Here is a 12,791-nt window from a genome sequence, read left to right on the forward strand (position 1 = left end):
TTTATCTCTTACAATCAACATCCTGCACGATGGGCGCGGTTGCAGGGTAAACTCGGGTCCTCGAGCAGCTGTGTGAATCACCATTGTTGTTTAAAATGTTTTAATTATTGTTCCTACTGAAGACATGGGCAACACTGGGCAAATAACTATTTTCTTGTAATCATTCCACGACTTTGGGAGATAAACGCACATCTGCTCTACTTTAACGGCATGCACTTTTGTCCTTTTCATTTTCAAATGCAGTTGCACCCAGACACACTCTAATTCAAAGAGAAGGGTAAAGTGAGAATCACAAGAAATACTTTTAGAAAGTTTATTTTATAGAAATTGTTACGCAAAGACTGGAAACGGTTACTTCTTAGGTGAGATTCCATCCTCCAATTGAATAAATTAACTAAAATTAAAGTCTGGATTTTACTTTTATTTTTAGTAATACTACTGCAATAAAAGGTCCAATATCTTACGGTTTTCAAATATCTTTACCGCAGCTACGAACAATTGCTGTTGGTGCTGTATCACGCAGCAGCAGGCACTAAAGTGAGCATAGTGATGTAGGACAACAGCAACAATATATAGGACAAAGCATCAAAGGGCAACATTAAAATGCAAATCAAAGGAGTGTGCAGCTGTGTTGTTTGCTCCTGCCAATATGCAAATAGCACACGCAGCAAAAAATACCTCATCTCATAACATTTTGCTTTGTTTACATCTACTGTGAAGCACACAACAACACGTACAACCAGAACCTTCAGAAGCAAGGAGCATAATTAGAGAGCACATTCAGAATAATCAGCGTCGTAAAACACACAAGCACAACAGCTGCTTTTTAGTCTAATGGTAAGAAACCACCTGTTCAGGACCAACAGAATTCATCTTGGCTGAAGTGCTTTAATGGTTTGGTTTCTGGTGTCTCTACAGAACAACCAGCTGTTCGTCAACATGGAACATTGCTAAACCACATCTTTGAGTTGCCACTCTGAGTTACAGAAAAGGCTTGATGAGCGATGAACTGCTCCACTGCATTTCGCCTTTGAATATAAAGCCAAATCCAAGGTCCCGCTTTTTAAAAATACTTTACGGCTTGACCTTGGCTTATCCCTGACACGCTGGACTGGTTGCTGAAGAGCCATAGCACATGGCTCTGCAAGTGCGCTCTGGAAAGGGAAAAGGAGAATTGCAATTTTCCAATCTAAGATGTAATTATATTTTATGGTGCAAAAGCAAAACGGCATGCAGGATTTATGTCGTGACATGTGTACTTTCAATATTCATCGAAGTCCCCATGGCAAATGAGTAAATCAAGATGGTAGGGTTAAGGTGAATTCAGAGCAATGTGTTTAGAGGAACCAGGCAGCAACTTTCGCCAATTTCCTAGAGCCTGCCGATTTGGATTAAAAAAAAAAAAAAAAGTCCTATCTGCTCTCTAATGCCAACCCAAACCACAACAGAGAAGCGACCCTGTGTGAGCTTTGCCAGTCTGAGGTGAAAGCCTGGTATTGACACGGCTGATTCCGTTGGCAGGAGTCATTTTATTAGGTCAGCTGGGTCATTGAGAAAAAGAAGAGGAGGAGGAATAAATAGATGGCAAAGAAGCCGTTTCATTTTGAAGGAAGGGAAGTGAAAGTCGTCCCTGTATAGAGCAAGCAGCTGCAGGGCTTGGACGCTCTAGGGACTTTTGTGGAAGGAGATGGATCACAGCTTGTAAAGAAGAACCATCGACTCTTTGAATAATTCTTAAAAGAATGAGAAACCCAACAGTCAGAGTAAGAGTTTTCACCTGCTAAATATGGCAAGGAAGCTATCTGCTGGCTTGCATAGTTCAGACCTGGTAATTGACAGGGCGACCAATAATTTACAGTAAACTTAATCAACATTAGAAAAGCAGAGAGGAGCTGGATAGTGAACAGAACCGGATGAAAACACGTTCTGATTTATAAAACCATGTGCATGCAAACCATTAAGCAATTTTCCTCCATAAATCACAGCTGTACCTAAGAGTTTGTGCACAAGGTCCCGCCTCAGGTTCTGCCCTCTACATGCCCTCGACCACAAATGGTCAATGCGAAGCACCTCGTGAATGACAGTGTTAATTTAAATGAGCCAGCTTATCACGTTATTTCGTTATTAACAATAGCAATGATGAGGAGACGAGGGGAAAAAAAATATCACAATTTCACAGAGGCAGAAAGCCATGAAAGTGAGTGAGGTGGAGAGACGGAAACATATCTTTTCCGGTAGCCACAGTGACGTGAAATAAAGTTTACTCACTGCCACTGGCGTTTTAAGAGGCCCCTGGCACGCTCCACAGTTGAGCGCTCACGGGTGTGAGTATTATTAAAGCACCTCCTCTGTACTCTGAACGTTTTGAAACGAGGTAGGAGCCAGCGCCTGAGGGAAGTACCCACTGTCCTCTGCAGGTTATAGTAGAAGAGTGCATCAGACCCCAATAGTTAGCATTCCACAAATTAACTTTCCCTGCACTTCCCAAAGTGCAGGGAAATCTGATGTATGGACTGGCCATGCTAACAATGTAGACAAATGTCTCTTATTTGCAAGTTTATTATGAGAAGTTTGCGAGGAGGAGATTTGCTGAATTTCTGATTGTAGAAGCATTCACTTTGACATTAACAATATCAACTTTGAACTGTAGGCCCTGTAATAACTTTTCAGAGGTTTTGGAGAACTCTTTTAGCGCCTTGTTGTCTGTTCTCAGGTTGACTTTACTTGGTCATTGAGACCTGAGAATTGGTGGTTGTTGTGAATGTCCTCAAAGTGTTTACTATGTCTCATACTGTGGAATGGATGACTTGAAATTCATTTGACACATCCAGACATTGGCTGCTGTAACTTCTTTCTAACGGCCACAGAAACTCTTTCAAGCTCGCCGTAATGATCATGTCTACTTGAGTCAGGAGCTCACCAAAATAAATGTCTGGGGTTCAAACTTGGCGAATCTCCTTGAAATAGTGAGAAGCAGGCGTCCTATCATGTGCACTTGGTACAATTAGCCTTTGTGTAATTTTAGCCACTTCATGTGGAAATAAATGTGGGATATCGGAATCATCTCAAATTAAGTCACTGGCAGATCAAAGCTAAGAAAAAAACAACAAAAAACTAAAAATTTGATGTCTGTCTCTCTAGTAGCGATAGGTATTTGACAAATAAATATAGTTTAATCAAAATCAGTCATGAAGTGCACCTTATTGCCAACGCACCATTTCTTATTCTATACCTTACAGTCTGTCTTAGGCCTCTCTAGTTTTCTGTTAAATTATTGATACTCATGCCACTCTCTGTTCATCGTCACAGCTGATAAAAAACCTGTGTGAGCGGCGTTCTATTGATGCCGACGTTCCTGACCCATGTTTCAAATTAACGAACATTCAGCTCGTAAATATGACAGCTCCTAAAGAAATACAGCTGTAATAATGTCATGGCATTTCAACTATATGTGTTTTCACAGCAGTAAACAGTCATTATGAGATTCTGACCTTTGAATTCAGTGCTTTAGGACCAAAACAAATGTCATCTCAATTGTAAACTCCTGCCCAGTCTTCTTCTAAGAGTGAAATGCAGATTGGTGATGTGGTCATATCACTGTTATAAGGTAAAAAGTAGTCTGACATTTTAAAAGTTCAGCTACACTTGACTCCAGGGGCATATGTCACCAGAAGTAGTCTCCTAGATATTTTAGTCACCTTATAAAATGTATATTTTTTTTATAACTGTAGTGAGTGAACAAACGCAGAAGACATGGCTGACCTCAGTGCAGCCTGCTGAATTCAAAGTGAGAAGTTTCACCAAGAATAGTTCTAATGTTTAAGATCAGGTGCCTGGGAGCCAAAGGGGAATGAGTCATCTCAATGTAATAAGAGAAAGAAGGAGTGCACAAAAAGTAATGTGACAAAAAAAACAGAAGCTAAATAAATTTCAATGACTTTTCAGAAGGGTCAACAAGTGTTTACACGGAGCCCAGTGCCAGCATTAACAAGAGTAATGAGCTTAACATTTTGATTGAGATGCTAAACAAGTTTGGGGTAACATTAATTCCAGAAATCAGGGCCCTTAATAGGATTCATTTTTATAATTAGTCAGCACGCCCGGCTGCACAATGGGAGCTTGAACAGGGAATGCTGAGGTGTCATTCTCCCGACTCACCTTGATTAAATAAGTTGATCAACCTGACCTTTCCCTCAAACAATGTCACATCATTAAAATAGCAACCCAGTCTTCAAATTTGCATTGTTCACATGCCCGTCATAATGCTGCTATTTTATGCTAACGATTTCTCAGATTGCGTGCTTTGTAGCGGCTGCCAGCTTCTTTTGAGGCGGCAGCCGCGGCCCCCTCGCGTTGATGCGAGGGAGTTGATGCACTTGACCAACCTGCAAGGTTATGATCATCAATGAAGAAAAAATGCATATTGGTTAAAAAGCTGGAATGCTATCCAAAGAAGATATGGTTAACAAGTTTGACTACAATTCAGAGAACAGCTTCTTGACCAGTTGTCTTCAACGTTAAAACGGTTGAAGACAAGCATCATTGTTTTAATGTTATTTTCTGTCCTCTGAGAATGTGGTGCCATTTGGAGATCTAGAAAACACAAAATAAACAGTATATATTGTGTCTTCACAAGCATTCAATAGTTTGATCTGGTGGAAAACAGATTTGGAAACGTGTGTTTCTTCCGTTTTCATTTGTTTTTACTTAAGTAGGCTTTAATTTTTTACTCTTGGGTATTTTTTTTTTAATTACTATCAGTGCTGCCCTGACTTGAGTGTAATTTTTGGCTACTCTTTCCACTAGTGGAGAGACTTTGCTGATGTAAGAGTCTCACAGAATGCCTTGGCAGGTTCTCTGCTGTTTAATTGTGCAGTAAAAAGTGTCACATTATCAAAAATCTCATTCTTATGTTTACTGACAATTTATGGATTGAATAAATGTGCAGTTAAGAGTTGTGTCTTTTAAAAGTGGACTGCAAACATATGTTTTTAGATATGTTTTTCTTTAAAGAGGCTACATACATTTGTTCTGCTGCTTAGTTTTTTATATAATTGTCAAATCTATGTTTGCTATTTTAGACATTTCCTCAAATGAAAAAAAAAAAAAACATAATTAAAAATTTCAAATTAGCAAGCCTAGTTGTCTTTGACTATGCAAGGCAAATTGAGGAAGGATAATTTTTCTAAGCTTAGAAAAGGTCAGTGCTATAAAGAAATTCAATTTACAGTCCAACTGGTTGAGATTGTAGTGCTAAAAAGTAAAGAATTAACAAGGACATTATCATTTACCATATCTGTGGACCCTATCACCATCATATACCATGATATGCTATTATATATCTGTATTTCAGTCAAGAAAGTGCAGAACGTCTGCAGAACTATAATGTCATATTTATTTTGTGTTGTTGTGGCACTTCTCTTTATGTGCAAAAAAAAAAAAAAAAGCTTAGTACACATGCTGCTTTGTGTAAACTACACAGATGGCAGATGGGCGCAACAAAAAAATATTATTAGTCTAAGCTTCAACTTTATCTAAAACTGTTAAAAGCTGCAGTTATTCATCAAGTTGTTTTTGTGAAGTGTTCATGTTAATATTGAAACTTTACTCCATCCAGCATTGTAAAAAATAATGTTGCAAATGTTAGGCAAAAAACAATATGACAGTAAAAACACAGCCTCTTTCAGTTTCTGTCAAACTCGTGGATGGTTATGTATGCATTGAAAAAGGGGTTTGGATTGCAAATTGCAGGCTCTGTAAACAGCATTGTGGATGTTATGATGCTCATACCGTTCGATTGGTGCAGATGGGTGTGAATGCATTGGTTCCACAGGTAAACAGCCTGTTCCCATTAACCAGCAGCACTCTAATGTAGTTCTGGCACTCCTCCTGCAGAAACGCACAGGCAAAAAAATAAAAAAAAACATATATAGCAGTTACTAACAGTTCCATTATCTATCCACTGGCAAGCAGCAGCATTAGGCAGAAGGGGCCAAATTACACTTTATGCCAATAAATAAGAAAAGCACCTGCATCAACAGGAGGGCTGCTCCGAAACGTGGCCAACTTACACAGAGTCAAATCAAGGCTAATGTCTGCATGACTTAGCCATGTCACATCCTAATTCAGTGGGGATCAGGATTGGAGAGGGATCTCAACACGGCGGAGACCAGATAAATGCAACAGGTGTTGGAGAGGGCCACTCAGAATTAGTTTAGAAAATTGCCTTGGCTTTGTTGACTGGTCAGAAAGTGAAATGAAAATGTCGCCTCTCATACACTTCATTCAATCATCCTTTCTTTTTAGCCCCGCTCCCCACCACAATCAATTCAAACCACTTTTCTCCAAATTAGAGTGAAGTACACACTCATCAGCCTTTTCTTGGCTCCTTACTCTTGTGGGAATTCCTTCCTGGGTTTCAAGCAAAACTACTCGGCTCTCGGTCAGAAGCTCACAAAAACCAGAGTAGAACTGACAGAGTGAAAGATTGATTGATCATAACATTGATCGGCGCTCAATGTTATGAACTTTCAATGTAAAGGTCAGGCATTCATGAGGGCTTGCAGGTGATTTCCATCAACTAAAGTCAACCTGTGGTAAATGTAAAGGTGGTCTGCATTTACTTCATGAAGTGGCAATTTTTTTTTTCTCACAGGCCAAAAAATAAATAAACCTGTAGGGTTCTCTCCGTCTAACAGGGGCCCTGGTCACAGGTAAAGGGCTCTTGTAAAAGTTTAAACCTTTGTAAATCTGCTATTGTTTCAGCGACTGCAGCAACCCTCACCCACCCCTCTTTTCACTCTTAAGGGTCTGATTTAGGAGTGTAGGCTGGCATAGCAAAGGGAATTTATTTTCCCCAAACAACATGAACACCGACACCTGGAACTACTTGTTTCCCGACCCTCAACACTTCCAAGTATTCAAGGTGACCACGTATATGCCGTTAAAACAAAAGATGTGTTCATGAGCAGCACATTTACAAGCCTACAGGGGCTTATTAAAGCCTTATCCTCAAAAAGTATAAATGTTTGAGTAATACTTCACATGTTACATATGCATTACATGTTACTCTGTGTATTTTTTATTAATTTGTTTAACATGGGTTATAGTTTGTAGAAGATTAGAGAATTTCATTGGAGTATTGCATAACTAACCCATGATATGGCCACAATAATTATAGGTAAGGCTGCTGTCTCGTTCTGCAACGTCACTGAAAAACATACAGTAATTCAAATCATTTCTAAAAATTATCTACAGGTCTAATTAGTTGCAACTTATAATGCAGTGCAGTCAACTCAGTTTATCATAGCAAATGATAAAAAAAAAGTTCTGTGAGGAAGCCCAGCAGACTGCACCCAGTGTCTGTGTAAAGAAGAAAAAAAATCACTATTAGAGAATCTATCAGTTAACACAATTTTGTATACAAACATATTAATGAAAAGTTTAGGGGAAAGAAAAAGTGTGGACCACAGCCCTGAGAAGATCTTGTAGCAAAGCCCATTCAAACGTTTGGTAAGGCATGGACTGTGGTTGGAGTCAGAACTTTAAGAGCCACCACACAGAGGCATCGAGGAAATGGCATGATGTTTGCGTCGGGATAACTCTGTCGTCAAGAGGCATTTTCAGAACAATAAACTGACCTCGGTCCAAAGTGTTATTTCAGATGAAAGTACATTTTACCCTTTAGTGGGAAATCAAGAGTCTAGGGAGAGTCTGGGGGCTTTGTACAGGCACCGTTGCTTGGAGTCCAGTGTGTTCAATGTGAGGTTTCCACAGTCACTGATGATTTAGGTCATCTGCTGGTTTGCTGAGCTTTATAAAGTCCAAACCTTCTATTAATAAATGTCAGAGCGCTCGATGGTGTCTTCTACAAAGACGCTACCTTTATAACGCAGTGCTGGAGACGGCCACTCAGAATTGAGCTTTTTTCCTGCCACTTCAGTCGCGACAAAGTCTGACTGCCTTCACACCTTGATGCAAGGATTAATGCAAAATCAGCCCCACATACGTAGCTGGATAATTGAATAGTACATTACACTTAAAAAAAAAAACAGAAAAAACTCTGTATTGAGTTCTGTATTGATTCATTTTATTGAAGCATGTCATCATTGCAGGAAAATAGAAATAAATTCTTAAAATATATCCCTATATAACTAATGCGTTTCACAATTTAAATGGAATTACTAATGGAAATTAACTTTTTGAGGATATTTAAATTTATTGCAATGCCCCTGAACTCGGAGTGTTTGTGCAGCTGGATGTGATCTATAAACTTGTGTGAGGAGGTGTGGGTGTTTGCGGGTGGGTTGAAAAATAAGGACCTACATTTTTGAATTCTTCTCCGCAGTTTCTTCCTAATTTAGTAATGGGAATAATTATGATTTTGACAGCATCCACTGCTTGGCTTTATTGTGACAGCTTCCTGACAAACTTTCCACATCTGTAGAGCAAAACAAAAGCATTTATGCTGGTTCTCACAACACAACAGAAGCAGCAAACAAGGTGATTTAACTCTGCTTTCTTATCTTAGCTGAAATAAATCAAACACAGAACCGAGGCGCAGATGCATGTATTAGGGACAAAAAAAACAAACAAAAAAAAAACAACAACCTAAAATCACCGGTAAATTCTCTCAAAACACAGGGATGGTATCTGCGTAACAGCTTAGTATATTGATGTGCATTGAGGGAGGTAATAAACCACAGAAAGCCCTGTCAACTGCTGGAGGGGGGAAAAATGCTATTCTTAGTGTACATCACAGCAACTGATCCTCAGAAGAGAACACAGAGTAAAACAATGCTGCCCTGCCAGACTGTAGCGACTCCCGAGGACTGAGGTAGCTTTGGTCTGTAATTCACTTCAACGATCATGTGCTGGGCAGCCTGTGCATGCCTATTATGGGTCCCTGACCACCTTTCACTGGAGGATAAATACACAGCGGCAGACGCACATAAGAATCAGGGCTGAGCAGTTCACCTACAAGTCAAATTCAGCTCAAACAGACATCTGTTGTATAGAGAAGGCTATACCATCAGGCCACATACTAAAATATAGGCTGCAAAGAAAGGAGTAAAACAATAGGAACTCCCTTTGTACAAAAGTCTATAAATAAATGTTTAAGTATAGTCAGGGAACGTTTCACTGTAGTGAGCAGATTTAAAACCACTCAAGCTCCAACGGCGTCCATATATTAAGGGTGGATAAAGTGAATCCAGTTGCTTTCGAGTCCTGATATGTTTAATTCCTATATTGTAGTTTTATTTTCAGCCTGCAATTTTAGAAAGTCCTTAGCAATGGCTGACTTTTGGGCTGAAGTTTGAAGGTTGGGGGAGGAATAAGGTTTTTATTTCGACATGATGTGAAAGAAAAGGGAAATACTAAATACAAAAGAAAATAATAACAAAGATTAGTTTTATACAACTTTGATAAGGGCAATATTACACGTGCATGTTAGAAAAAGTAAGTGACATTGTATTGGTTCAGCTCCTTTTAAATGGGGCCACATGTGCAAGGAAAACACATCTGGGTGTTAAATAGCAGAGCTGGATGTGGGTTCCGCCCATGAATGACTTGCCAAGTCCTCCCTGCTGAAGCTAAACAGCTTATCTCCCTATGCACCCTTGCTTGGTGTCATCTGTCGAATTAAATGATTGGAGTCTGAGGAGAAAGGACATGCTGTCAGTTTAACAATTTATTTATTTAACAAACAGGCAGGCTCTGTACCCAGTCTGGATAGGAGAACAGTAGGCTACCATGACAGCCTGGCAGGTCATCCTAATGATGGTCACCAGCTTGTTCACACAATGTTGCGGGCTAGCACTACATTTCTTAACTGGCATTTGTTGCAAGTCAGTCGTCGTGGTTGTACTGGCCACTCTGGGATGAACACGACACCTAAGCCGATCGCACAAGTCTTTTTGCGGAGGTAAGGCCAAGACTGCAAGCGAGCCGCTTCATCCTCTTCACTCCCAAATTGTGGAGGCAGCCTCTGATGAGCCCTGCTCTGTAGGGGTGAGCGTAGGGATTTTTAAAGGATTTTTAAGGGAAGCGTTTGGTCCCAGGATGTGGAGATCTGCAAATGCCACTGGTTTCAGAGTCTTATCTTGATGTCTGTGTGTATTGAGATTATCTCCAGCGTTATCAGTCCTTGTTTTAGCAGTCAGTAAGACGCCATTACACGTTCTCACTGTGTCTACCGAAAGGTATCTGGCATTTCTTCAGACTATTTGGTTTTTCATGGCCGCAACCCATATGCTCAACTCTGCTGATTGCTGATAAGTTCACAAAGGCCTTTTTCCTTATACGTGTGGAGGAAATAAACTTTCAAATAATAAGACTTCTTTTAATATATACATATTACCATGAAGCACTGTCACACTTTTTATATACTGGGTATGATGAAGACGTTGCTAGTCCAGGGTGTAATTTCATGTAAGAGCCAAATGTGGTCCCAGTGTGTGTTTTTTTAATTATCATACATCTGTAAAGCCAATGATACATGAATGATCAGAGCCAAAGAGCAAATGCTATTTGTCAGTGTTAACTGTTAAACACTAGATTTGTTTGACTAACAGCATGTAGGTGTTGTGATTTTATTTTAAATTACTGTTTAAAGCATTGTCCTTTATTTGGTAGTTCTGCAAATAGGAAAGAGGGTAGAGAGTGAAAAAGGGAAAACAAGGAGTAAATATATTTAAGTTTAGATTCAATAGCATGCTTGAACACTTTAGATAATTAAGTTATTTAAAGACTGTATAAAATTAGTATCTACCCGTCATGCGAAGTAAAGTTTATTTTACAATTGATCGTAGAAAGGAGCAGATTAGCATCCTTTTAACTCAATTACCTTGTTGGTTCTGAAGATGCAAATTGAGCCAAGGCCATCAAGTAATTTCTGGTGCAAAATCGCATGTTTCTTTTTTGCAAACAACAATGAAAACTTGTTTTTCTCGTCATGTGTCTGGAAAAGCAATAGAAGAGAGTGTTCATGCAAACTCACCTCGGATTTTCCACGGCTGAAGCAGGCTCCCTTGGTGAACTCATCACAGTGCCATTCAGCCTCCTGGAGAGACAGAGTAAAGCAGTGTAAAAAGCTCCCAGAAAGCCATCAAGAAGAAGAAGCAAACGCCGAATGACTTGTCTACCTGAAGCAATACAAGAAAGACTCAGAGAACTCAAGCAAAACCTTTGACAATGCAGAGTTTCCACCCCATTTTTTTTATAAGCAGTTTGCTGCCATCAGATATTGAACACACAATGAAGAAACACAGTAATGACCGACAAAACCATTCGGCACCAACTTGACTCTAACTTGAGTCGAGTCAGATTGAGAGATTAAAGCCAGCAACAAAGGCACCAGACGTCATATCTCCAGTGTGGACTCTCTCAGACCAAAACACGTACGGTGGCATGAGTACACGACGCGTGTACGCAAACACAGAATCCAATTAAGGTGCATACCAAACAGAGACCTCAAGAAATGAGAGGCAAGAGTGTGTAAAGCCACATGTCAGCTTGATTTATGTGTGTGGGAAACGAAGGAATCCTAAAACATTACAGGCGGGTCCCCTGAGCCATTGTGTCATGGTGATGTACATGCATGTAAGAAATAGCAAGAAGACCCTACTTTAAATTTTAAAATAGGCAGGGAAAAAAGAAGAAGAAGATAAGAGTTTCTTTTCCCCTCAGAGGGAAAAGATGCAGGTTCTACCTTTTAATTTCAGTGTGACCTCTGAGAAGGGGGGGGTCTCCGTCATTGATAAAAATTCTTTCTTCGTGTAATAAGGGCTGGCCTTGGGAGAGCACTGGGCCACTGAGTCGCTCACCCTTGCGACAGGTGGAATTAGCCTTTACTGCCACCAGGTCTGTATGACTGGCAGAGAGAAGATTAGTTAACAGAAAACTTGGCTGGCTCGGTGTGGAGCTTAATTTGCAAAATGTCTCCAAAAGCAATATATTCAAACTGTTTTCTGGCCAGAGAAATGTAACTTTCATTCTACAAGCCTGGCATCTGTGGAGCGCAAAAGCCAACCTGAGGAAATATATTAAGGCGAAATATCATCATCTTTTAGAGATAGGACATCCAAAGATCTATTTAAAATAAACAAATTAAAATCTTCATTATTACTGTTCTACAAAGCAGATAAGTATTTTTTGTTTGTTTAAAAGTGGACTTTCTGATTTTAAACAAGTAACTTGACTTGCACCTTTTAAAAGCAGGAAGGCATGACCGTATGTTGTGATGACGTCATCTCTGTTACAACCATTTAACAAAATGGAAAGGACACAAGTTGAGCATACTATCTCCATTCTTCACTACCTTCGGTTTGTGTTTTTTTGGATGCTTTTTGTTTGGTTATTTCTGTTATGCTTTTAGTTTAAATACAGTTATTGTTGGCTGCCATCCCAAACAGAAAAGTTGATGGCATATGCTGCTTGAATATCGATAAGCTGCTAGAGTTCAGTTTCATTTTAAGGCAATTTAATTTTACATTTACTTATTGTGTTTGCTTTAGACGGTACTTTTTTTTTTTTTTTCCTGACAGGCCTTTACTTTCTGCCTCATTGGCCTTTGGGAGGCATGGAAGCTGCCGTATGTTCGCCGTCTCCCATAAACGCACACATAAGCAGCAACCAGAGCCTGTCCGGAGGGAGAAAGGCGCTCACGGTATGTGTGCGTGTGTGTGTGTGTGTGTGTGTGTGTGTGTGTGTGTGTGTGTGTGTGTGTGTGTGGTACTATTCATGGAGATAAAATATGGCGCATTAATGGTAGCTGGCTTCTGGCTCGTCTG

The 12,791-nt window shown here is 39.8% G+C and overlaps 1 protein-coding gene across 2 annotated transcripts in view; it reads right to left on the reverse strand.

Moving 5' to 3' along the window:
- Positions 1-12,791, reverse strand: part of sema5a (sema domain, seven thrombospondin repeats (type 1 and type 1-like), transmembrane domain (TM) and short cytoplasmic domain, (semaphorin) 5A) — a 157,738-nt gene that overhangs the window by 75,318 nt on the left and 69,629 nt on the right. For both annotated transcript variants that reach the window (XM_088001156.1, XM_088001155.1), the window contains exons 5-6: positions 11,000-11,062; positions 5,791-5,889 (exon numbers count right to left, since the gene is read on the reverse strand). In XM_088001156.1, coding sequence (XP_087857282.1) covers positions 5,791-5,889; positions 11,000-11,062 — 162 coding nt within the window. The remainder of the gene's footprint in view (positions 1-5,790; positions 5,890-10,999; positions 11,063-12,791) is intronic.

Source organism: Poecilia mexicana, unplaced genomic scaffold (genome assembly GCF_051168715.1).
Source record: "Poecilia mexicana isolate PSO_F unplaced genomic scaffold, ASM5116871v1 scaffold_20, whole genome shotgun sequence".
NCBI classification, from domain to species: Eukaryota; Metazoa; Chordata; class Actinopteri; order Cyprinodontiformes; family Poeciliidae; genus Poecilia; species Poecilia mexicana.